The sequence below is a fragment of the Acipenser ruthenus genome, chromosome 7 (genome assembly GCF_902713425.1).
Source record: "Acipenser ruthenus chromosome 7, fAciRut3.2 maternal haplotype, whole genome shotgun sequence".
Classification (NCBI taxonomy): domain Eukaryota; kingdom Metazoa; phylum Chordata; class Actinopteri; order Acipenseriformes; family Acipenseridae; genus Acipenser; species Acipenser ruthenus.
The window spans coordinates 48049641-48074997 of NC_081195.1; the positions used below are offsets into that span (position 1 = coordinate 48049641).

The 25357-nt window shown below is 36.4% G+C and overlaps 1 protein-coding gene across 3 annotated transcripts in view; it reads right to left on the reverse strand.

Moving 5' to 3' along the window:
* Positions 1-1842: 1842 nt before the first annotated feature.
* The window catches only part of tbc1d22a (TBC1 domain family, member 22a), a 175825-nt gene continuing 152310 nt past the window's right edge, over positions 1843-25357 (reverse strand). For 2 of the 3 annotated variants that reach the window (XM_034024634.3, XM_034024635.3), the window contains one exon: positions 1843-4297. In XM_034024634.3, coding sequence (XP_033880525.1) covers positions 4169-4297 — 129 coding nt within the window. In that variant the 3' untranslated portion in view covers positions 1843-4168. The remainder of the gene's footprint in view (positions 4298-25357) is intronic. The other variant, XM_059027176.1, reaches the window with a different exon arrangement.

Below are 25357 nucleotides of genomic sequence, written 5' to 3' on the forward strand. Positions count from 1 at the left end.
TGCCAGAAACACACAACCAACAAGTCCGGGTTTTCAGTAGTAATAAAAAAAAAGACATACAGTTGAATCCACTCACTTGCTATGGATGTTTGTGACTGGTGAATAAGCAACTGGATTCCACCATCTTAGTCCCCCATTTTACCCATTTGTCAACCAAATTTTAAGGCGGCAAATCTATATAATAAATACAGTATTCTATGTTTGGAGAGAGTCTGGATGTTTTAGATTGCTGTAGCAAGGTGATCAATATATTATTAACTATAGGACTAAATGGCTGAGAAAAATACATTGTCATATTTTTTTCAGATGGAAAATAAAGAAAGCCCAGTGTCTGCATTTAGAACTATTGTAAATTAAGTTGTTGTTCAAAGTAACATTATTTAAAATGTAAGGCTGTAGTTAATGTATACCCCATAAGTTGGCATTAAAGTATGTACAGTATTTAATGAAAGTACTCATGACTTCAAGGAAATGTTGTATTTTACTCACCCAGAATAACATTTTCTTACTTAGGGGTAGATGTGAGTATAGGCACAGTGCAAATAACTGCAGCTACAATATTCAGATTGCACTGCACCCTATGTAAGCTTAAGAGCAATGCAAATTACTCAACATGCACAAATAATGATCCGCAGTTATGATAATGAGGGTCTCAATGAGCGCATCAGTCTATTTAGTGGCCACACTTGCAGAGTTAGGAGTACAGCGAGCATTAGTTGCTGTATGACATTTGTGGAGCAAGAAAATACAAACCAAAAAAAATGTCAGAGGAAGGGCAGCAAAGTCCTCTTTGCACACAGAAAAGAAAATAAACATTTGCTGAGACTCTTACAGCTGAGGTCACTCAGAATGCAGGAGTTGCTTGGAAAAGCATCAGCCAACATGTTTTGCTAGTATCCTTAGGAAAATTGGCCTGCCCTTTTTAGCATGACATTCAGAAATGTGCCTAGCACTCTGGAAAAGGTAGATTGAGCTATCCCTCCAGACATTCCAATTGTGGTCTGAAAGGAACCAGAGGCTAAGTAGTGCAGAGAACACAGCACTTTCACATGTGCAGGGATAGCGGTCCCTAGACTGACATTGAGGTCTAGCTCATCCTTCAATTCAGCTATTAGGTCGAGGATGACCTGTGGAGTGAGATAACGCTTTAGGACTGCATCCTCCGACATCCCAAAGTGACCCTGGGATTAGATATGCAGGGTCTTCTTCGTCTTGCCCTTCTTCTCCAAACATGTTCCTGTCTCTCCTCAACAAAAGCCAAGTGTTGCTGCATCAGGAAGTGTACCACTACAAGCCATCCTGAAGCCAATGATAGGTCATTGCAGGTGTGTGCTTTTATACAGCTCTTAATTACTCACTTCTACAATCATGCTTTTATACAGCTCTTAATTACTCACTGTGGTGTGAAGTTTTTGGAGGGTAAGCAATTGCTCAAGTCCAAAGCAAAATCCTTACATCACATTATAATGTTTGCCAAGAATGGCAAAACAGCACCAGTCAAGGCATCACAAAATGTATTTGTGTTATCTTACATGTAGCTTACTGTAACAATAATAATAAAAAATAGTACAAATTCAGAAGTGTGTATGTAATGGACAAACAAGTGCAATTTCACCTCCCTAAGTAGCCGACAGGAAATCGAGTTCATGCAGAGTTTATTTCTATCTGGGAGAAATTAGCTATTCATCCTGATGTGTGCTGTGAAGTGAGATGTGCGAGATGTGACCTGTTGCTGGTGTCCCAGGAATCATAATACTGGTGCCACACGAGCACAATAAACCCACAGCTGTAAATGATCATGCAAAAACACACATAGAAAGCACACATCCTTTTCACACAGAACCTTTTCCTGTTATTTATTTATTTACAGGTTTCATTTCTATTTACATATTTCCATTTGAAAATGTTTTTCTTTGTACATTTTGTTTTTAAATTTACAGAACATACCTACTGCTTGTATAGTGTATTTTCTGTTACAGCTTGTTAGTCTCTGTAATAATTAAGCATTATATAAACTACAGGGATCATGTTCCAAAATGTCACTACACATGAATTTGAATACATTATGGAATTTGTCTGAAATAACACACAATAATTTAATACAAAACAATGATGTCTCGACCAAAATTCTGTCATCATACTTGTTTAAACAACATGTTTTGGGAAATTTCTCATTTTATTATGAATATAGATTTATGAATATATTGTGGAAATATTGTTGATGTTTAGTTACTTATTTTTTAATGCATGGGGTATTTTGGGGAGAGCACAAACAGATTAAAGAAGACCACATACTGTGTGTGTTATATATATATATATATATATATATATATATATATATATATATATATAAACATAAACACACACACACGACACACTTTTATTTAATGATATACGAGAAGCTACATGTGTCTAAAACATCAGGCTGGTTTAAAATCTTTATTTTACTCAGGTGACTAGCATGCCCACATTCATAAAATAATCAGTTCTGCTGTAAAAACAAATGATGCTAATTATTTTCATAAAAGCAACACAAAGGCAAATTATTGATGCAATATCATCATTTGATCTTTCAATTGGTATAGTTTATTATTACAGACTCTGTGAAAAGTAAACTAATTGTTCATAAAATAAAATCTAGCTTTAAGTTTGAATGTGCAGACAGATCTTAAAAAAATGATATTAAGTCCAAATAAATATAATGTTGACGGTATATTATAATTGTTAGACACAACATAATTAGATCATTGTAACTAGTAAAAAAATGTTTCTAACTATAGTCTTTTGTTTATAAAAAAATAGATGGATGAAGGGGGGGAGGGGGGGTGGGGGGGTTATGAAGTGCAATTTTGATTCATGAGGAATAGCAAATGGGTTTTAACCACTGACACACGACAATGGCCTGCAAATGGCACATCCAATGTATAGAAAGCATTAAAGCAGAAGATTGCTCCTAAATTTCAAACAATAAAGACATTAGTGTTTTGAAAGCTCGATGCCCCAACACACACACACACACATATTTTAGAACTAAACAAGCAATTGGTTTATGCATCTATAATGTTTTAAACTTGCTTGTAGAACACCAGTTTTCAAAAAAATATATAAATATAATAATTTCTAACTAAGAGAATATCTATGCATACATTGTAGCATTTACTGTATAACAAACAGTTTTTTTTACGATTCCCATCTCATAATCCTTCACTAACTGAAATTATACAGCCATGTTTAAGGCATATTTAAGAATTCATCTCAAGTTAAACACTATGATGTGTGGAGTTAACATTGCTATTTTATCGCTGTTTGTCATCTGCATGTTCATGAGATCTTCCACCATGAGGATTACATTCAGCAGAATGGAGTACAACTAAACCTGACATCTCCTGAGGTAGTCCTTTGTTATTAAGTGTTACAAAGATCCTGGTTTTGTGGAGAAGGAAAAATAATGAAGTGACTGCGGAAGATTTGATTATTGCCCATTGAGCATACACTACATTCACAGGTACCAACTCATATTCATGTGACAAAAGAACATCTGTTAATAAATGTGAAATAGTAGCAGCTGCAAACGTGACTGATCTTAGACTGGACATTTCTTGAAACATAATGCAAGTCTCTTGAAAGCCTGGAGTAATACGTGTGGTGTTGCAAGTCCTGTGATAAACTGTTCCCCCTTAGTCAGCACTTAACATGTGGTATACATTGGTTGTATGGATTGGGAGCAGTGCACTACTTCAACCCACAACAGAACAGCAATGTTAAGTAGCAATGTGATGGGTTTTGAATGGTAATGCACTTCTCCCTGTCATATAATACAACTAAATAGTAATAAATAGCAAGAAGATTGTTTTCCAACAAACCCTTTTGTATATAGGGACAGGATATCCAATCATTTTAAATCTTCAATTATGTGGCTGGGTTTTTTAGTCACCTTTTTTCACATTAAACTACCAGTTTATAAGCAGGATAAGTCAAGATGAATAGGGAGGATATGATATTGGAGGGCGCACATTTGTAATATCAAAGAAAACCATATCATTATATTACAAACTGTCCAATAAGCATACTGTAATATTGTTATAACTGTGAAGTTGGGTTAGAAACTAGAAAAATTGAAAATATAAGCTTTTAATTCAGTAATTCTTCCAACAATTTAAAATAAGCCTCATCTCTTATAATGATTCGGTGCATCTGCAAATGCATATTTTAATCTATAGGCTTCTGCTAGGAGAACGCTGATTTCTTCATTTCCCCAGTGCATTGTTGGTAAATTCTGCAACAGGATCATGAGCCCCTAGTGAAGAAAAAGCAAACAAGTTGATTAGCAATCAGTTGTAAACATAAACAACATCTTTCAACCCCATCCACAAAAATGTAATATAATATAGCATACAGTGTATTTATTAGTTTATGTGCATTTTAAACTGTACTTCTCTTTTTTTAATTTCCTTACTACATTATGTACAAAGCACCTAAACCATCTAGTATATATGTTACAGTTCATGTGTAAAATCGATAAATCTATAGATTAACCGGTAAATGTGTACATCAACCAGCTCATCGGTCAATCTATAAAATAACCGGTATAGGTATAGATTTACCAGCTCAGCGGTCAATGTATATTCTCTTGCAGCTGTCACAAAAGCCTTTATTAAGGTTTGAAAAAAATAAATACATACATAAAAAAAAAAAAAAATAATAATAATAATAATAATAATAATAATAATAATAATAATAGTAATAATTTTGCATTAAGCCTTTTTTTAAATGACAGGACATCAATGTTTTACAGAAAACAATAAAACACAGCGAGTGGCAAGTACACCTCATTAATAATAACTGTGGCCACTATTCTTCTCAGGAACTAAATGGGAAAGAAAACAACATAACAACATCCTGTTGATATATGTCAGTGATAACTCTGTGATCCATTATAACTTCCAATGTGGCTTCCAATACGGAATGCTTTATCTAGTTATTGCGCAGATATAGGTTCTTACAAAAAAGATAAAATATGTAGCCTTTATATAAAAATAAATATGCAAATACATAAAATAAAAATAAAATAATGTGGAGCACATTAAGTAAGCGTGCTTCCTCCTTTGAATTAAATATTTCCTTGGAAGAGTTTGCAAATTCCGATTTCTCCTGCTTGGTAAAGAAATTCTACCCAATGTTTTGTTTGGATGCCATTGTTTTGTTTGGATGCCATTGTCATTCACAAGACATAACTTAATGATCAGGAACGGCACTTTATTGTTACAACCAAACAAACGCACATGTACCACTAACTCTTTAGTGACTGCCGTCAAAACCCAGCTGGCTCAATTTACAGTAGCTATTGCAACAGTCCATCTGAAGGGACTAAATATATGTGTACTATATAGCAGTGGTTCCCAAACTTTTTTACCTGAGCCCACCTGTTCAGCAGCATTAGGCACTGTGGCCCACTATTAGCACTCCTTGGGAAAATGTCAAATTAAAAACATTTTATATGTTTAAACCTGTAACATTATAAATAAACCTAACCTAAACTGTCCTTTATTCATTTTAATAAATATTGTGAAAGATGTAAATCACATAGAATATGCACTGAATGAAAATAACATTTTTTGAAACACTTTAATCTTAGTAAATAAAATAAACTGCAAAATCTAAACAGACGATTTTATAAAACCTTTAAATTAGGTACCTTTGTATAATTGAACATTTTAGAAATTCAGTTATTCTTCTTGGTCATCAAACAAGAAATAAGTGCATGTCTCTTATTATTCCCATTCACAAATACCTGAACAGGAATCACTTTTGAGTAAAACCAGTACAACGTGGACAAAAACAAAAACTCTTGAATCCTAATTTCTGAACACTGTGTAACTAAAACGTCCAGCCATTACCTCTCACGCTGAACTGTCATGCACAAAAAAAAAAAACTAATGTGCACAATACAGAAGGAAACGAGAGCCTTGCTGAAGTTACTTTTTTTCGCCACTACTCTGTACAACCAAATACAACTGAATACTCTGCACACTGAATCACATTCAGATGGCTTGCAACACCCCCCCCAAAAAAAAAAATCAGCGTGCAGCTGTGCCACTTAACCAAAAGAAAACGTACGAAAATAAATCCATCTGCAGCGAAATTTGAATCAGTCAAAAAATGTTTTTTTTATTATTATTTTCCAACAAAACATATTTATCAGTTTGATTAATATGATTTAGTTAATATTGAAACATACATCAAAATACTCAATATTTTAAATGTTAATAGCTAATTGGTGACAAAAACATATTCATCACAAGCATCACCTGAATTCCTCAAATGAATGTTATCAAGTACAAAAGTTAGTATGAAAAAACAATTCCAGCACCTCAAAACTGAGCCCACGGTACAAATGCATTCAAACTCCTGTAGATGTCTTTTTTGTTCTTTATACTTTGCAAATGTATTCTTTGGTAGTGGATTTGACATATTGTAATTTTATTAATACTGAACACACTGTTTCTGTCTGCCAGCAAAGCGATCACATGACCTTAACACTGCCCTATTGTCAGAGCTCTTGCTTTACATCCCGCCTGATTTGTGAATTTCTGCTTTGATTGACAGTCCGCCAATACTCCCTTGTAACACTTTATTTTTCCACATTTACACCTGCTGCCAGCGCCTGCTTTTTGGTATTAATAGAAAAAAAATACATAGAATGTCATTGCTCCTGTGTATCATGCACTTAAATTTAATATATGTGATTTTTTTTGTTTTTTAACCAGTCAAAAAAAAAGCAGCTTCTTGTAAAATGTACAAGAGCACTGTGCCACCATCAAATCAGCAGTTTAGGTGGGTCAGAAAAGATACCTTTTAACCACAGTGAACACATGAGGGTATAATAACTGAACAGCTAATGGCCTGGTTGCTGAGGCACTCCACAGGCATAGTAAACATCATGCTAACTGCTCATGATTTTCTAGGCCAATATCACTATGGTTACAAATTGTATATCATTTGCCAATTCAGAGTAGGTTGCTACTGATTTAAAAATACAAAACAATTCTATTATATAACATTAATAAAAAAATATCTTATGAATTTAAAAATAAAAAAACAGACACAGGCATCGCCATTTAGAAATAAATTTAATTAACATAGAAAAGTAATTCAAAAGTAATTATTTCATTTACCACAAAACAGCAAAACTACACCAGATCCAAACTTCCATTAGTTTACAAATAAACACTTTTTTATGTTGAGAACCACTTAATCCACTTCAGTGAATATTACCGTGACCTTGATATTTTCAGGGTAAAATGTGATGCACTGTATTAGAGTAACTGCATTCTCAATCTCATAATCGAATTTAGTAGTTCAGGTATGCTTTACTGAAGGTGAATGGAACTGTTTGGCACACTGTGTGCTGAAATGTTAAAGAGATGAAAATGTGTCTTGCTGACCTTTTCAGATTTCATAGCACACACTGTAAAAAATACATAAAAATCTAAATTAAAATAAAAAGCAACCCAACACACCAGTTTGGCACTTAATATTTGAAACAGAAAAGACTGTTAAATATATGGATATTTTACTATTATATATATATATATATATATATATATATATTACACACTATTTAAATATGTAATTTATGAAATTAGATCATCTTTAAAAAGTGATATTCATTTCAGTAGCATAGTTTAACTCTTAAAATAGTTCCTATTGTATTTGAAAACAACATGTAAAATATGTTAAATAAAAACAACTAAAATCAATGGCTTTAACCCAATCCCTTACAGGGAAGCTCATTAATTAATCCATACTTATGAATCACTCAATAAAAGAATATGTTTACTAACAAGTACAAAAATTATTGTAACGTTTCTTTGTTGTTTTCACTGTAGAGCAGTCGGCAGGTTTCTAAGACTAAATATATATATATATATATATATACAAAAATGTGTATTCTATTTTATATGGCAGCTTCTGAAACAAATAAATATTTTCTTCATTAAAACTCATACTCATTGAATTTAAACATTAAATATAAGCTACTTGGATCTGAGATGTTCAACTAGAATTCATCTAAACAAAAAAAAAATCACAATGCGAAAGTCGCTTCACCTCTGCAACCAGCTTACAGGAAGACTATCAATTAATGTGGAGTAGTGGTTAGGGCTCTGGACTCTTGACCAGAGGGTTGTGGGTTCAATCCCTGGTAGGGGACACTGCTGCTGTACCCTTGAGCAAGGTACTTTACCTAGATTGCTCCAGTAAAAACCCAACTGTATAAATGGGTAACTGTATGTAAAAATAATGTGATATCTTGTAACAATTGTAAGTCGCCCTGGATAAGAGCGTCTGCTAATAAATAAATAATAATAATGGTCAACCACCACAGTCAAAGCAATTGCCTCTTTGAAATGTTGGAAAGGTGTTGTTTTTGTAATATTTTTCTATTTTATATGTTGCCATGCTTTATCAGTGTATTTATAAGTTTGTGGAAAGTTGCTTTTAAGGATATATTCCTTATTTGGGTATGACATATGAAGGTTGTCAGGGTCCTGTACTCAGATTAGGTATAAAAAAGTCTTGTTAAAGGATTTTTTTTTAGGAATTAAGTCTGCACACTCTGTTGTCTCCAAAATTGGTAGTTACCGTAAAACTTCAAATAATCGCTGGTCTCCAATACTCCGGTCTATAATAAATGCCAGGGCTGCTGGGAAATATGGTAAATAGACGGTGGGTCTCTTTTAAACGCCGGGTTATGAATAATACTATAATGAGCATCATACTGAATGCTCCAGCCAATACAAACACATGGCTGTACTGCGAGCTTACCAATTTGTTTTTCAACAGCGATGAAGAGACCCTGAAGCTCAGGATGAATGACAAGAAAACTGAATTTAATTTATTTTAAGGTACATGTAATGCATACAGTTTTTTGTAATGACATTATTCATTTTAAAACCAGCTGTGAAGCTTTTTTGAGCATGCTGAAAGTAAGCCAAATACAAACTTGTTTTCTGATATTAACAGGGTTGCCTTTCATTGTATTTGTATGGTTTTTTTTTAGTGTTTTTGTTTTAACAGTATTTTGTGCATTTGAGTTTTGCAATGAATATTTGTATTTTGCGCCTTTTCCAACTTTAATTTATCAATGTAAACGTTATAAAAACAAATTAGTCACTTTTGCTTTGATTTTGTGATAAAACTGGTAGTTGTATTGATTCTATTGTTAATCTTAAAAGCAGTTGTAAGTATTTTTGAGTGTGTTGTGGGCCAACAGTATGAACTTATTTTTTGATATTTACAAACTTATGACTATTATAACACATTTATTTTCTTTTTAATCACTCGATCATTCATCCTTGACCATGACACGCTTGAGTGACTATGACAGAAGCATATACACTTAATCACCTAATTAGTGAAACAGTTGATTGGACACTGGATATGCAGTGATTTCAGCCATTGAATTGCAAGCTTGAATAACAGCAATACAGAAAATCACAGAAAAAAAACAATATGCCACGTCTGTCAAGAGAGCAGCGCCTTCATGCAATCGGCATGTTGGAGGCTGGACTAGGGCAGCGTACTGTGGCTCACCGTCTTGGGTGCTCACAGCCAGCAATTTCAAACCTGGCGAGATGGTATAACCAGGCCACGAACTGGGAGACCAAGAGTCGACAGATCATTTTGCCGCATCTTCGTGACCTGCACAAAAAAAGTCACTGCACCTGCGCTAAAACAGAGTTTGTCATTTTTTTTATTACATCTAGTGAATTTTATCCAAATATAAGTGATACATTTCTTTTGATGCTCCATATATATATATATATATATATATATATATATATATATATATATATATATATATATATATATATATATATATATATATATATATAGTACTGTGCAAAAGTTTTAGGCAGGTGTGAAAAAATGCTGTAAAGAATGCTTTCAAAAATAGACATGTTAATAGTTTATATTTATCAATTAACAAAATGCAAAGTGAGTGACCAGAAGAAAAATCTACATCAAATCAGTATTTGGTGTGACCACCCTTTGCCTTCAAAACAGCATCAATTCTTCTAGGTACACTTGCACAGTTTTTGAAGGAACTCGGCAGGTAGGTTGGCCCAAACATCTTGGAGAACTAACCACAGTTCTTCTGTGGATTTAGGCAGCCTCAGTTGCTTCTCTCTTCATGTAATCCCAGGCAGACTCGATGATGTTGAGATTAGGGCTCTGTGGGGGCCATACCATCACTTCCAGGACTCCTTGTTCTTCTTTACGCTGAAGATAGTTATTAATGACTTTCTCTGTATGTTTGGGGTCGTTGTCATGCTGCAGAATACATTTGGGGCCAATCAGATGCCTCCCTGATGGTATTGCATGATGGATAAGTATCTGCCTGTACATCTCAGCATTGAGGAGACCATTAATTCTGACCAAATCCCCAACTCCATTTGCAGAAATGCGCCCCAAACTTGCAAGGAACCTCCACCATGCTTCACTGTTGCCTGCAGACACTCATTCGTGTACCGCTCTCCAGCCCTTCGGTGAACAAACTGCCTTCTGCTACAGCCAAATATTTCAAATTTTGACTCATCAGTCCAGAGCATCTGCTGCCATTTTTCTGCACCCCAGTTCCTGTGTTTTCGTGCATAGTTGAGTCGCTTGGCCTTGTTTCCACGTCGGAGGTATGGTTTTTAGTTCGCAAATCTTCCATGAAGGCCACTTCTGACCAGACTTCTCCGGACAGTAGATGGGTGTACCAGGGTCCCACTGTTTTCTGCCAGTTCTGAGCTGATGGCACTGCTGGACATCTTCCGGTTGCGAAGGGAAGTAAGCATGATGTGTCTTTCATCTGCTGCAGTAAGTTTCCTTGGCCGACCACTGCGTCTACGGTCCTCAACGTTGCCCGTTTCTTTGTGCTTCTTCAAAAGAGCTTGGACAGCACATCTGGAAACCCCTGTCTGCCTTGAAATTTCTGCCTGGGAGAGACCTTTCTGATGCAGTATAACTACCTTGTGTCTTGTTGCTGTGCTCAGTCTTGCCATGGTGTATGACTATGACAGTAAACTGTCTTCAGCAACCTCACCTTGTTAGCTGAGTTTGGCTGTTCCTCACCCAGTTTTATTCCTCCTACACAGCTGTTTCTGTTTCAGTTAATGATTGTGTTTCAACCTCCATATTGAATTGATGATCATTAGCACCTGTTTGGTATAATTGTTTAATCATACACCTGACTATATGGCTACAAAATCCCGACTTTGTGCAAGTGTACCTAGACGAATTGATATATATATTCACAGTACATATATATACAATATATATATACATATATATATATTATATATATATATATATATATATATATATATATATATACACACACACACACACACACATACACACACACACCCAACCACCCACCCACCCATCCATCCCTCCCTCGTTATATCACCCCTCGCTATACTGCGGATTCGGATATATCATGGTCGTGGAGTTGGCTCCCCATTTCTACTGTCTAACTGCGCATGCCTTAGCTGTAATATACATAGGCACTTATAATTACTGTTCGGTTTATTTCGTACTGCACACCACAAACAAAAATATACATAACAATTGAAAACAAAGCATTAATATCAGCTGTTGTTATCAAATACACACACATTGCACAATAACACAAAGCAAAAGCGGTTTTTATTTTAGCCAGCGAGGTGTTCACCCTCCACACTTTAATTTTTACAAAAATTAATCAAAAACAAAACAAACACCTAGCTCCACTAACTAAACATTTGTCAGGAAACCTATTCTAATAAGCCGGACAGCTAAGCTATTTCCCGGCTGAAAAACACAGTTTTTAAAGATGCAAACAAAAAGGCTTTACACAGTACCTTTTTGTACGATTGAACACACCATCAGTCGGGCTCTCCACACAGCAGCAGCCCTGATCAGACTGACAGTTCTCCTTAAATACCCTGCACCTGGCTCTAATTTACAGTGGCTCTAATCTATCAAGCTATCTATCTATCTATCTATCTTCATTTATACTTTGGGGTGTACAATACAAACTGTTATTACCCAGTGACACAACCTTTAATGACGTTGCTGGAATGTTGTAATTTTGTTTCTATAAGGCAGCTTTTTTATGATTGCATCTGAAGTATTTGCAGATGTTAGTGATCTTACATAATAAACTCTGAGTCTCAAATAGTCGCCAGTCTCCAATAGGCGCCGGGGCTGCTGGCAAATATTGTAAATAAACACCAGGGTGTTTATTTAAAGTCTTATGGTATGCACATTTAATACTTTTTTCGTATTGCATGCTGATTTTGAAGTTTAATAAAGTATTAGTATTAAACTGACTAATTGTTGTTTTGAGCGAATCACTCTGGGTTAGTCCACACAATAAGGCTCACCCCAGTGAGCCAGTAAGGGTCGCAGAAGCGTGATGAGTTGAACTATATCCTGGCATGTTCCCTCCCTAACCGCTTCATAGGGCCTTACTGGATGAGCCACTTGTAGCAGTTTATAATTTCTTCTATTTTCCATCTAACGTAATTAACATACTGTAAAATGTACACATAAACACTCCCAGCCCTGCTATTATCTTTAGAAAAACATGTTTCTGATCATTTGAAACGCATCATTAAAAAAATATATATAAACAGCAACTGTTGAAATCAAATAGTACTTGTTTTTTAATAAATAAAGAGAAAAATAATCACTCATAATGTATGATTATGAAAAGTCACCTGGGTTAAACTGTTGTAATGCCCTCTTATATCTAGTGCATGTTTTCTAATTCATATCTCACCACTTCAAAATAAAATGAATGTTGATGGATGTCAGGTTGAAAATCAAGCGTATTTGGATGAAAGTGTTTCCTGCTAAATTTTCATAATATTTTTGACACTTTCAAATCAGAATAGATGTTTGAGGCCTGTTGGGTACATTTGCACTTGCTCTCCAAATTCCATTGCTACACAACAATTTATTCAGGCTCATTTGCATGTTCCAGTTAAGGCCTTGAGAGGTGTCAATTAGTCCCAGTTCCTGTTTAAATGATTTGCTGAACACAATTGATTCCTGGCACCATCCATCACTTAATATATAAACAGAATGCCTTCACTACAATCACTAACTTCTAAAAGGCCAAAAGGGCTTTGTTATTACAACAAATGACAGGGTATTTTGACAGATTCCACTGAAAATGAATTCATATTTTTAACCTGCTAGAATTTCAGTACAGTTTAAAATAAATGATTATGTATAACAAAAGGGGCTAAAGGGTCCTGCTAGTTAATCAACAAAGAAATAAACAGGATAAAACAACGGTTTAGTTAAGGATAAATAAGCAGCCTTATTATTCCGAAGGACTGGATGGAGCCTGATATATCATACAAATCTGTGTGGTGAGATCCACAGCTAAATTACATTTATCCAGCTCCGCCACGATGAGCATGGGCGGGTGTAGTTTCACAAATTATTGGCAGGTTACACATATAATTGGGCCCCATCATCAGAAACAATACTATTTATAATTGTATGTTATGTTTTCTTTATCTGTTTATGTGTTTTTGTTGATTTGTGCAAAAAATTAAATAAAAAAGTTATTCACAAAAAAAAGCAGCCTTATTACTATTGAGTGCATATGTGCTAGGAAAAAGCATTCAGTGCAGACAAGTCACATACTGTATAGGAGGGATATAGGCTAGGTACTAAATATTTTAATCCAGGGCTCGTAATTGAACGTGAAACAAGCAATGTGATTTGTCGAGCAAGGTTCCAGCTGTCCGTATATTGGATGGATACGGACAGTTGGAGCCTTGTCACATATTCTAAATCACTGCGCTGCCTCACAGAATTTAAACTAAGTATCAGTAGCGATGTACAGCTGTAACTATGAAACTGAGTGACCAATTACCTGCAGAAAATCCCAAAGTAGTAAATCCATAATCCAAAACATACATTTCCTTGCCTGCTGCATCAATAGTAAAACAATACTAAATACTAACACACATTTCTCGTTGTCTTCAATGGGATGGATGTTGTTTGCACCCAAGTGAGGTAAGATGTCAACATCTCTGACTGGTCTCATATATCAGGGAGTGTTTATATTGTTCACATTGCATTTTTGTTGTACTCGCACTAATATATAAGATGACAGCAACCATTTGAAAGATTTAAAACACTTTTTACTACCACTGCACAAGCACAATGTGTGTTTTGCGGTTGCTTTTGCACAGCTACATGTTAACTAAATGTTTAATTATATAATTTTTATATTAGGTAATTGAACATGTTTGTAATGTGGCCAGGTGGTGATTGCTTTATTGATTGTCCAATCACCCCTGGCCACACCTTATAAAAAAGAACAAAGCAAATGTTTGTTAGAAAGAGTTAAATGAAGGTGTGTTGCTCAGCATGAACAGAGAGAGAGAGAGAGAGAGAGAGAGAGAGAGAGAGAGAGAGAGAGAGAGAGAGAGAGAGAGAGAGAGAGAGAGAGAGAGAGAGAGAGAGCAATAATAAGAGCACACAAGATAGCTAAAGCTTGGGTGTGGTATTGTGTTTAGTTCATTTTTAAGTGTTTGTAAGAAGAGTTTTGTTCAAACCTTTTATTTGTTCCTGTTTTGATTTGATTGTTGTTATTAAGTGTGCACCAAGGCTTTAACTGCAGTTCTGTTTTGGGGTTTGCTATTTCTGCCACTGACCATCCTTGATCGCCCGCCACTACGCCACAGGGTGTTACAAGTACTCAGATCACATCCTTTACAATTTTGGCAGTACACGATACGAGTAATACACAATTGAGTATAAAGCCTATTACTTGTTAACTGTAGCTTGAAGCACATCATTTGTCTCTATAAAAAATGCATTAAGCCGGCTCCTGGTCCTTTCAAGTCTAGGGAAAGATAGTCAATATATGTGGGAAGGAGAGAGGCTTGGTACTTAGGCAGATAGATTAGATGGACTGCACAATAAGAAGCAAAAAAAAAGAGTTCTCAGAATACAGATATGAATACAAGTAAAGTAATGGCAACTCTACAAATCTGTAGTTTGATATTAGAGTTGACAGTTTGTGCATGCATAGCAAATTAACTTTGAATTCCAATAAAAAACTATGAAAGGAAACTCTGAACCACCTGACGTCAACACCAATATTATTTATTTTACTCCAAGGTACCTGTTCTCAATTCATAGGGATTTGCTTAGAAAACTGACAAGTAAAAACTAAATGGCTTTGTAATGCTGGAAGTATGCTTTCTTTACAAGACAGAAGGAAGGGAGATCTTCCTTTAAAGTTGTATGCTGTGTCTGACCTTGGGAGTAATCAGTTCTAGCTAGCTAACTAAATATATAGCCCGTGAATGTAGCTCTCCAATTTAAAGAGCACTGAAAAGTTAATGTATGAAACTGAAAAAATAATTAAGTTGTCAATCAAGCAGCTAACTGTGAAGCATTAAGACAATGCTACATCCAGAAACCCTTGAGGATATGAAGATAATTGGAGGAATAGAAGTAGAAAAAAGGACATGATAACAATTAGGAATGATGACAAATTAGGAGACAGGAACAAAACATGCCATTTTCAACCCCCTGGACAGATGATTCCGTGATTATGAATACACCTGTCAAACTTGTCACACATAGTGGTACTTGCATGTTAACCTGCTTAACCATGTATTAATTTAATTTTATCGCAGCCAAAAGTCAAACTATCTGTTTAATAACAGATAAATAAAAGACTGTAGCTTCTACACCTGCACAACAATTCCCTGCACTGCCAGGATCATTAGCAAACAAAAATCAGAGGACACTTCTGCATAACCCCTAATAAGATGACTTGTACTAACAATCCAGTGTTTTACCTGGGGGCCTAATAGAAAAAAAAACATTAGGTTATTATCATAACCCTGGCTCCCTGAAATAGGAATATTAACCATTACAGAATGCGTGTTCCCCTTTAAGACACCCGAACCCGAAAGCTTTATACCAAAGACACTCATCAGAGGAGGGTGATGTAACTCTGCTCCGCCCCCGCGAGCATAAAGCCACTATTCACCCTGACAGTATCGTCATTTTCCTTCAAGAACTGCGACCAAGGACGCCGCAACCTCAAAGTTAATGGTTAATATTCCTATTTCAGGGAACCAGGGTTATGATAATAAGGTTCCCTTTCAAATAGTGAATATTAACCATTACAAAATGGGTGAATATACCCAAGTTGTCACAAAGACGTGATGAATACATCAATCAGCTACAAGGGACAAGCAGAAGCCACCTTGTGCCTGAATCAATACCAGCATAGCTGGAATAAAAACATTAGTCTGGACACCCTAATGTTCTAGGAGTATAACCAACTATCACAAGGACATGGTATATAACACTGAGCTACAAAGCTAACCAAACACCGCTCTGTGCTACAAACAGTATTTCCAGTAAACTGAAAAACATTAGAATGGACTCACCTCAACTGTTCTGTTGTGAGGGTGGACTGGGAAGCCACCCTCAGTACTCTAGTGCCAAATCCAGGATTCTGTGGGTACATGACATTCAGTCTATGGAACCTGGCAAATGTATGGGGGATGCCCAAACTGCTGCACTACATATGTCCTGGATTGATGTACCTTGAAACAAAGCCCATGAATCGCCTGACCCCTGGTGGAATGGCCGGTGAGCTTCTCGGGCGGGGGCAGATTGGCCGGTTCATACACAGTATGTATTGCGCCTGTTATCCATTTGTATAGACACTGTTTAGACAGCCTGTCCCTGTGACTTAGCTCCGTAACATACCATTTTTTTCTGATTGCCTGCAGCTTTTAGTTCTATCCACATAATACGCTAATGCCTGCACAGGGCAAAGCGCACTGAGCTGGCACTCTCTGTCAGATATTAAAAGTAGGGGGATGGAAAGCCTCCAGTTCCACCGACTGGTTAATGTTGAAAGCCGAGATTGTTTTCGGCAGAAAATCCGGGTTAGTACGAAGTGTAACCTTTGTTCTGGCCAGGCCTTCGATACTGAAAATGCCTGAATTTCACTCACCCGCTTAGCGGAGGTGATTGCAAGCAAGAAAGCTTTCTTGAAAGACAAAACTTTCAGCTGAATGCATGGGCTCAAGAACTAAGCCCTTCACTGGTGGCCTAAGCCACCAGGTGCCTTTCAAGAAGGTCATGTAAAGGGGGCTCTCGAGTGGCGCATCCAGTAAAGGCGCACCGCGTGGAGTGCAGGATGCGCCCTATAGCCTGGAGAATGCAAGTTCGAATACTGGCTGTCATTGCCAACCATGACCGGGGGTTCCTAGGGGGCGGCACACAATTGGGAGGCTGTTTGAAGCTACTGCCATCAAGCCCAGAAGCCTCTGGAAGACCACTACTGGTAGTGCTCTGCCGAGCTGAAACAGCTCTAAGCAGGAGGTTACTTTCAGCATTCTGTTGTCTGACAGAGTTGCCAACATGCGTCCTGAATCCAGGCACACCCCCAGATAGGTCACTATCTGGGTGGGTACTAGCTGGCGCTTTGCATGGTTTACCTTCAGGCCCAACCGATGTAGATGGCTGGTGACAAGCTCTGTGTGTTCGTGCACCCTTACTGGAGACTCGGCACAAATGAGCCTGTCATCCAGATAGTTGAGGACTCTGATGCCTCCGAGTCTCAATGGGGCTAGTATAGCCTCCATGCATTTTGTAAAAACGTGTGGAGCTAGAGAGAGACCGAATGGTAAAACACATAATTGGTACACAGTCCCCTGAAAGGTGAACCTCAGGTATTTCCTGTGCGCTGGTTTTACTGGGATGTGGAAATAGGCATCCTTCAGGTCCACTGTGGCGAACCAATCACCTAGACTTATGGACTGCAACATCAGTTGCGAAGTCAGCATCTTGAAACGTCTCCGACTCAGAAACAGGTTCACCGAACAAGTCGGGGACTTGGTGCGCTAAGATCCCGCAAGGCTTCCCACGGCACACAGGGTCATGGTGGGGCTTAACTAGCGCTAGCTGAAAATACAGAAAAACAGAAACTCGGCTAGGAATAATACAAAATTATTTTAGCGATTCGATAAATAATTCAGCATTTTTTAAGCAAATGCTAAAAAAGAACGTGAAAATATACACAAGGATCAACTCTGTGATGTTAATCAAGTTAGGCTGAAAAGGAAAATGGCGATACTGTCAGGGTGAGTGAGCGTGACATCACACTCCTCCGAGGAGTGTCTTTGGTATAAAGTTTCCATCAGGTTCAGATGTCTTAAAGGGGAACACCCATGTAATGGTTAATATTCCCTACTTGAAAGGGAACATTGGTTGTGCCAGCTCAATTCCCATAAAATGATCATCAGGTTTTAAATGCAGAATACCCACATCATTATTTCCCAATTAGTCCAGCTCTTAGCAATATATTTTTCTGAAATATATACTGTTATTACAGACATGAAATTGGCACTTGATAAAACAATTATACCACCTACAATAAAAAGTACTGTAAATATCCTTCCCTTCATGTTTTTCAGTACCAAATACTGTAGCAAGCCAATTCGCTAACTTTAAATTATTTAACCTAATTATCAGCTTACTCTTGATGATCCAGTTTTAAATGAGTGTCTATCATTGGTCAAAAAAGTAAATGAGACATAGCAAAGCTATCACCAATCTACAAAAAGTAGCAATTAGTAAAACAAAAAAACAAACAAAAAAAAAAGGATTAGAGTATCATCTGTAAGGATGACAAAGCCTTGTTCCATCTTACTAAAAAGTAATGAAAGCCAGCATCTGTATTACCAGATGGATAATTTCATTCAGTAGTATAAATGACTAATAAGCGGTTTGTGTTTATGACGTGTTGCTAAAGAAAAAAAAGCCCTTTTTAGATTGTGGCAGGTCTGAGGTGCAGCGCAGGGGAATATTGTGTCTTTGTACTTTGTGCTGCCGGCTGTGTATGTAGAAAGGGAATGGCAGGCAGACGGGTGGCTGTGGATATTGGACCGGCCATAGGGCATGTCCCTGGGATGATGAGCCAGGACTGACTGTACATTAAATGGCATTTTGTGAGACAATTGTGAGTTGCACAACTAACCTCTGACCACCAAGTGTGGAACCACGGCCAGGGTTTTAGAATCCTACCAACAATAGCGTTTAGTTTGTCCAGCAAAAATATACGAATGGTATATGAGTGAAGGTTTCTGCAGCTGTTTTTCCACTGTGCTTTATTTTGTTTTCACGTAGTTTGTGTAGCCATGCCTGTGTGCTATACCATAGTTGGTATAACTATGTGATTTACACTGAGGCAAACTCGCACCAGGGATACCATTGCTGGTACTCTAGTGGTGGCTAAACACAACTGCAACCTGAGTGAGAACCTATTGTACATAAACTTGGGCGCCGGTGCAGCATTTCAACTGCAGCTCTACTGTGTTGCTCTATGTTTGTCAGCAAATACCCACGCCCCATTGCATAGATGTTTAACAATTCCTAATTAATTATATAAATATTTACTATATATCTTGTATCGAATATTTTTTTTACTAAAAACACATGAAATGACTACATTGCAAGCAACTTGAAAACTGCAGTTGAGAGTTCTATAGCATTGAATGTTTTACTTTGGGGAAAACAGCTTACATTGTTAAAACACAATTAGAAACAGAGTATATCAGTGGCATACAGTACCTACCCCATGGTGCTATAAGTAACACATTGCAGGCATTACTATTGAATATATGAGTAAGTAACTATCGTCAGTGCCGGCACTAGGATTACCTGGGCCCAGGTGCAAGACTATGAAGCCCCCCCACACCCCCCCCCCCCCCAAAAAAAAGAGCAGGGCAGCTCTACCACAACCAAAAGAAAACCTTTTGAAAATAAACACATCAGCAGAAAAATGTATTTTAAGATGACTGTGAACAAGACAGTAATCAATCAAGTAAAACAGTATATCCAAACACTTTAATAATTCAATTATGTAACAAGATGAATCAATTTGAATAACTCGATTTAGTTATTATGGAAACATAATTGCTTCAAATTAGTCACAAAATGTATTAATCATAGGCATCAATTGGACTTCTAAATTAATGTTATGAAGTACAAAAGTTAGTATGAAAATGTTTCTATAAAAAAAAAAAAACACATGTCTGCATCAAAACAAATTAATATCCCGAAAGCATGTAATTTTTAAATACTGAATTTTTACCATCCGCTGATTACATCGGCCAGCAGAGCAATCACATGAAATTAAAAACACTAACCTACTGCCAGAGCTTGCTCTGCGTCCCGCCTCCAGATAGACAATCTGTTGGCTCTGATTTGAGGATCTGTGTTTTGATTGACAGTCCGCCAATACTACCTTGCTCAGGTTTATTTTTCGAATCCCAGTAGATTAGAAGACGCCTATATATGTTATACATTTAGTCATTAAAATGGGTTTAGAAAAAAAAATACAAGAAATTGCCTGGACTGGGCCCGGGTGCAGTTGCATCATAAGTTTTGCTGGATTGAGTATTTAATTAACTCGTGACAGTACATTAATTTAATTAACCAGTAACGGTACATTCAGACAGCTAAGGGTGACTTAAAGGGTTCTTTAATGTAAGGGGTTCCTGCATAGTAAAATCACCACATCTAGTGTTACAACAGAACTTGAATATGTAATTTAACCTCACACAACTGGTTGTTATAGAAGCAGCATGTAAATCATAAGTATTGTAGTGGGAAGCAATTTTCACAAAGGAGGGATTTTGTTAAACTACCTTTGTGGAATGTAAACTGCCTTTCTTCACAGTGGCTTTCTTTCTGTTAGCATAGGGTATAGAATTACCAATAGAACTTTTTACTTTCATGTCTGCACTGTTTTCAAAACACCAGCCAAGAAGTTCAACTTATTGTATTTATGTATTTAAAGTACAAACATGTCCTACTGTGTAGTGCAGAACTGTAAACTGGTTAACAAGCAATACAAATACACAAACGCACCAGATTCAGACTAAGGTAACATCTAAACCAGTAATGCAATATACAGTCCCTAACTGGTGGCCACTAAGCTAACGTATTATTTTGAGACTATTAATCAAGAGTTAACCTTAATTGAGCTTAACATTATTTATACAAATACATGTTAATGTGTGTTCCATTATTATCCCTCTTTTAAACATTACTGCAATTTTGACTTAAACTCCCATTGCTGATTATCTTTTATGCATGGGTCTGGGTGCAATATTACAATCTACCTGGTCTCTTGTGACAGAAACTTTAAATAGGTTTTATTTATGTTAAATACAGGCCTAATTTTAAGTGTTTGTGCTTGGTAATAGATGAGTCTAGCCATGCATTACAATGAAGCATACATCTTCTGCAAAAAGGCCTTAGCTTGGTGAATGTGGTGGGTTCAAATAATAAGATGTATCTCATCATTTTTATAGAAACTATCAACAGGATGTGAAGCATGATCTCATATATATATAAACACTGTAAAATGGATATCTAAATACATTCTTATATCAATATTTTTATTTTCAAAGTACATCCATTTAATAAAACTATGTAAAATGTATACATATCCTAATTATCTATCTGTGAAATTATACAAATAGCTTCACGTTTAACCAAATAAAGAAATATTAGACTTGATAAATTGAGCAGATGGAGAAACTCATTTAGGATGTTTAATTGACAAATGTGAGTAATGCCATTATACTTGGTTTACCCAGTCAAATCAAAACAACGGAAGACAGTGCCTTTAACAAATATTGCAGAGCATTGTGCTAAATATTTAGCTATACTAATGCGCTGCTGGTGAATGATCTTCCCTTGTGAAATATGGGTCCAGAATAAAAGTGCCACACGGCATTGTTGTTATTAATTTAATCTTTGGAAGAACTGCCTTCTTTAATTTGTCAAAAGCATTCCATTTTTAAACATTTCACGGCCGAACAAAAATGCTTTTTAAAAAGTCAGACATATGTGACCTCAGTAACCCTCAGGAAAGCGTCTTTATTCTGTACATACATTACTTAAACAGTAACAAAGCATGTCCTACGCTGACTAGTATCCCTCTTTACCTATAAAGGCTTTAATTGTGTTGACAGGGAGCAAATGGATTTAAAGTATTTCACGACCTGGCATTTTTAAGAGTTGCAAAATTTGTTATTGAAAACAAAAAGTAAATGAAATGTGTAACACAAAAAAACAACTCTATCTTCTACAGAATGAAGCTTACAGAAGAAAATTATTTTCATAAAGCCACCTGACAAAATAATAATACATGAGGTGTTGCCATTTAATACATTTTGATGATAGCATTGCTGTCCATGAAAAACATATGATGTCCATGTCATAATGCTGACAGGTGCTGGCCACAAATTAGTCCCCACAAAGAAAACCCCATGTGTACACTAGCTATGGACTAGTGTATGCTAAGCTTGAAAGAAGAAAACTTCACAAAGAGAGGAAATCCATGGGGATATGAGCGTTGTTATCCAACATGTTCTTAGTTTTTAAACTTTGTATTTAAAATAATATTTCTAGGAAGACATTTTTACAAATTAATTAAAGGTTTTTATGCCACACTCTTAAGAACATAAGAAAGTTTACAAACGAGAGGATGCCATTCAGCCCATCTTGCTCGTTTGGTTGTTTGTAACTTATTGATCCCAGAATCTCATCAAGCAGCTTCTTGAAGGATCCCAGGGTGTCAGCTTCAACAACATTACTGGGGAGTTGGTTCCATACCCTTGTAACTATGTTAGAAAACTAGTATAAATAGTGTCATGATAAATGTGACACTTTCTGCACTGCAGTTCCCCCTTAAAGTTGGCATTATATGCACATTAATAGTAGATTGGCATTTTACCATGGAAGTCTTTGAATGAAGCACAATCTGATTTAAAAAAAAAAACAAAAAAAAAACAATGAACCGTTACCTATAGAGACAGCAAGAGTGATGGATAAGGGAATGAAGGTAGCAGCTGTAAAATACCTATGATTGCGGATGGCATTGCTGATCCAGAGGTCCTGAGAAGGGTTAAATATCTAAGCAAAGAAAAGAAACCTTCAGGAATAAGCCATTTAAATGAATTAGTTTTTCAAGAGCTAGAGTTCATAAGTTCAGAAAGTTGTTACAAGAATCCTGGACTTGGAATAGACTTCTGAGAGAAGAAAATGCTGAAAAACATTTCCCCAATTTCCTGTTCATTTAGAATTTGTGCTTTTGCTCTGCTTCTGTGTTTGTCTACTGGACTAACAGGTTTACTGTAAGTTTCTATTAAAACCACCTTAGGTGTCTCAAAAAAAATCCCCCCTCCTCTGTTTTTAATTTTTTTTATTTTAAAGTTATTTTTTCCCTTTTATTTATTTGTATTGATAATTTTCACCTCCTGTATTTTCACCCAAATTGCAATGCTCAACTTGAATGTTGCTCTCACTAAATATGGCTTTCTCCACTGCACGCCTGATGTCTGTTTAATGTCATTGGTCCTTCACTAATCTGATATTTTAAAGCAAAGGTGGTACAGTTTTACTTTTTTGCTCGTCTCCTTCAAAATGATCTCTGATCTCACAGCTGCAGGATCAGCTTAAACCCCATTTCCTATACGGAGTAGCATGAGAGAGTAGGACCATCTCCAGTTGATTTCCTTGACAATCCGGTTATTAGTTTGAAAACCTTGTCAAGTTCTGGAGAAAAAAAAAAAAAACACTGCTGAAGTTGAAGAGACAGTGATAGCTGGATAGGTTTCAACTGACAGCAGCTCAAATTGGTCAACAACCGGGGACGACAGCTCTCACCCAGCTGAGAAATGGAAGGTGACACTTTGACAGAACAATCTTCCATGAATTTTCTGATGTCCTCTGATAAAGTAGAGCAGTATACTGTCTCTTAATTAATTTCATATTTTGGAAGAGTAGGAATTCCAAAGAGAAATATACTATGTAGTACAGAATGTAAGAGATTATGACAGCTTGATGGCTATTACCTTTTTCCTATCTACATCTTTTCAGACTTAACCACTTTGTCCCTTTGATCATGACGGAGGAGAAAGAAACTGCCCATTAAGAGTACAATTTCAGTTTTAATATGTGACTGCCAATGACAAATGCAACCACAACTAGGGCTTCTAATTACCAATAAGTAAATGTCAAATTGTCAAGCAGGTCACTGTCTTTGTGGAATGAGAATCACCTTAGATAACTAATCACGATATGAAGAAGACACTTTTACAACAGTACTCCTTGGGTGTTCGGTATTATTACTATTCTGTCACAGTGTATGGGAAAGAAAGAATTTAAACCTAAATTAAACAGCTGAATTAATGGAATTGCTTTCCTTATGTTGAGCTCCACATCAGCTTAATAATGCAGCATAATTTGGAACAGTGCGATTAGCCGTGTCATTCTGTCATTGGATTTGAATGAATACAAAATAGATTCCAAAAATAAAAGTCTGATAAAAATACATTTAAATCTCTTCAGAACGTAAATGCAGTTATTCAGAAATAGGAACCGATTTGAACAAAATCTTATTGACCATGCATCAATAGAAATATCTTCATCTAGACAATGTGGGGAAGCTATAAAAAAGGCCAACAAAATGCCTGGATATATAATGAAAAGTGTTAAATTTAAATCAAGGGAAGTAATACTAAAATCTTCCAGAATCCTCATCTAGAATACTGTGTTCAGTTCTAGTCACCTCACTACAAAAAGGATACTGCTGCTCTAGAAAGAGTGCAAAGAAGAGCGACCAAAATTATTCCTTGTTTAAAAGGCATGTCACATGCAGACAGGCTAAAACAACTGAATCTATTCAGTTTTGAACAAAGATGACTACGCAGCGATCTGATTCAAGTATTCAAAATTCTAAAAAGTACTGGCAATGTCGACCCAGGGGACTTTTTTGACCTGAAAAAAGAAACAAGGACCAGGGGTCACAAATGGAGATTAGATAAAGGGGCATTCAGAACAGAAAATAGGAGGCAGTTTTTTTACACAGATAATTGTGGGAGCCTGGAACCAACTCCCCAGTAATGTTGTTGAAGCTGACACCCTGGGATCATTCAAGAAGCTGCTTGATGAGGTTCTGGGATCAATAAGCTACTAACAACCAAAACGAGCAAGATGGGCCGAATGGCCTCCTCCAGTTTGTAACCTTTCTTATGTTCTTATGTTCTAATATGGAAGAGCCAGTAAAATAACCTTTAGCACTACACTTTGGGTATAAAGAGGTTTAAAACGATAAAATAATCTATTAATCTGACTTTCATGTCACATCATCCCTTAATTGGATATTGAATAATTCTAGTTTAAGTAAAAACATTCATAAGCTTGGAACACTGATCGTTTGGCAAAATCCTTGCAAGTGGAGTTATGT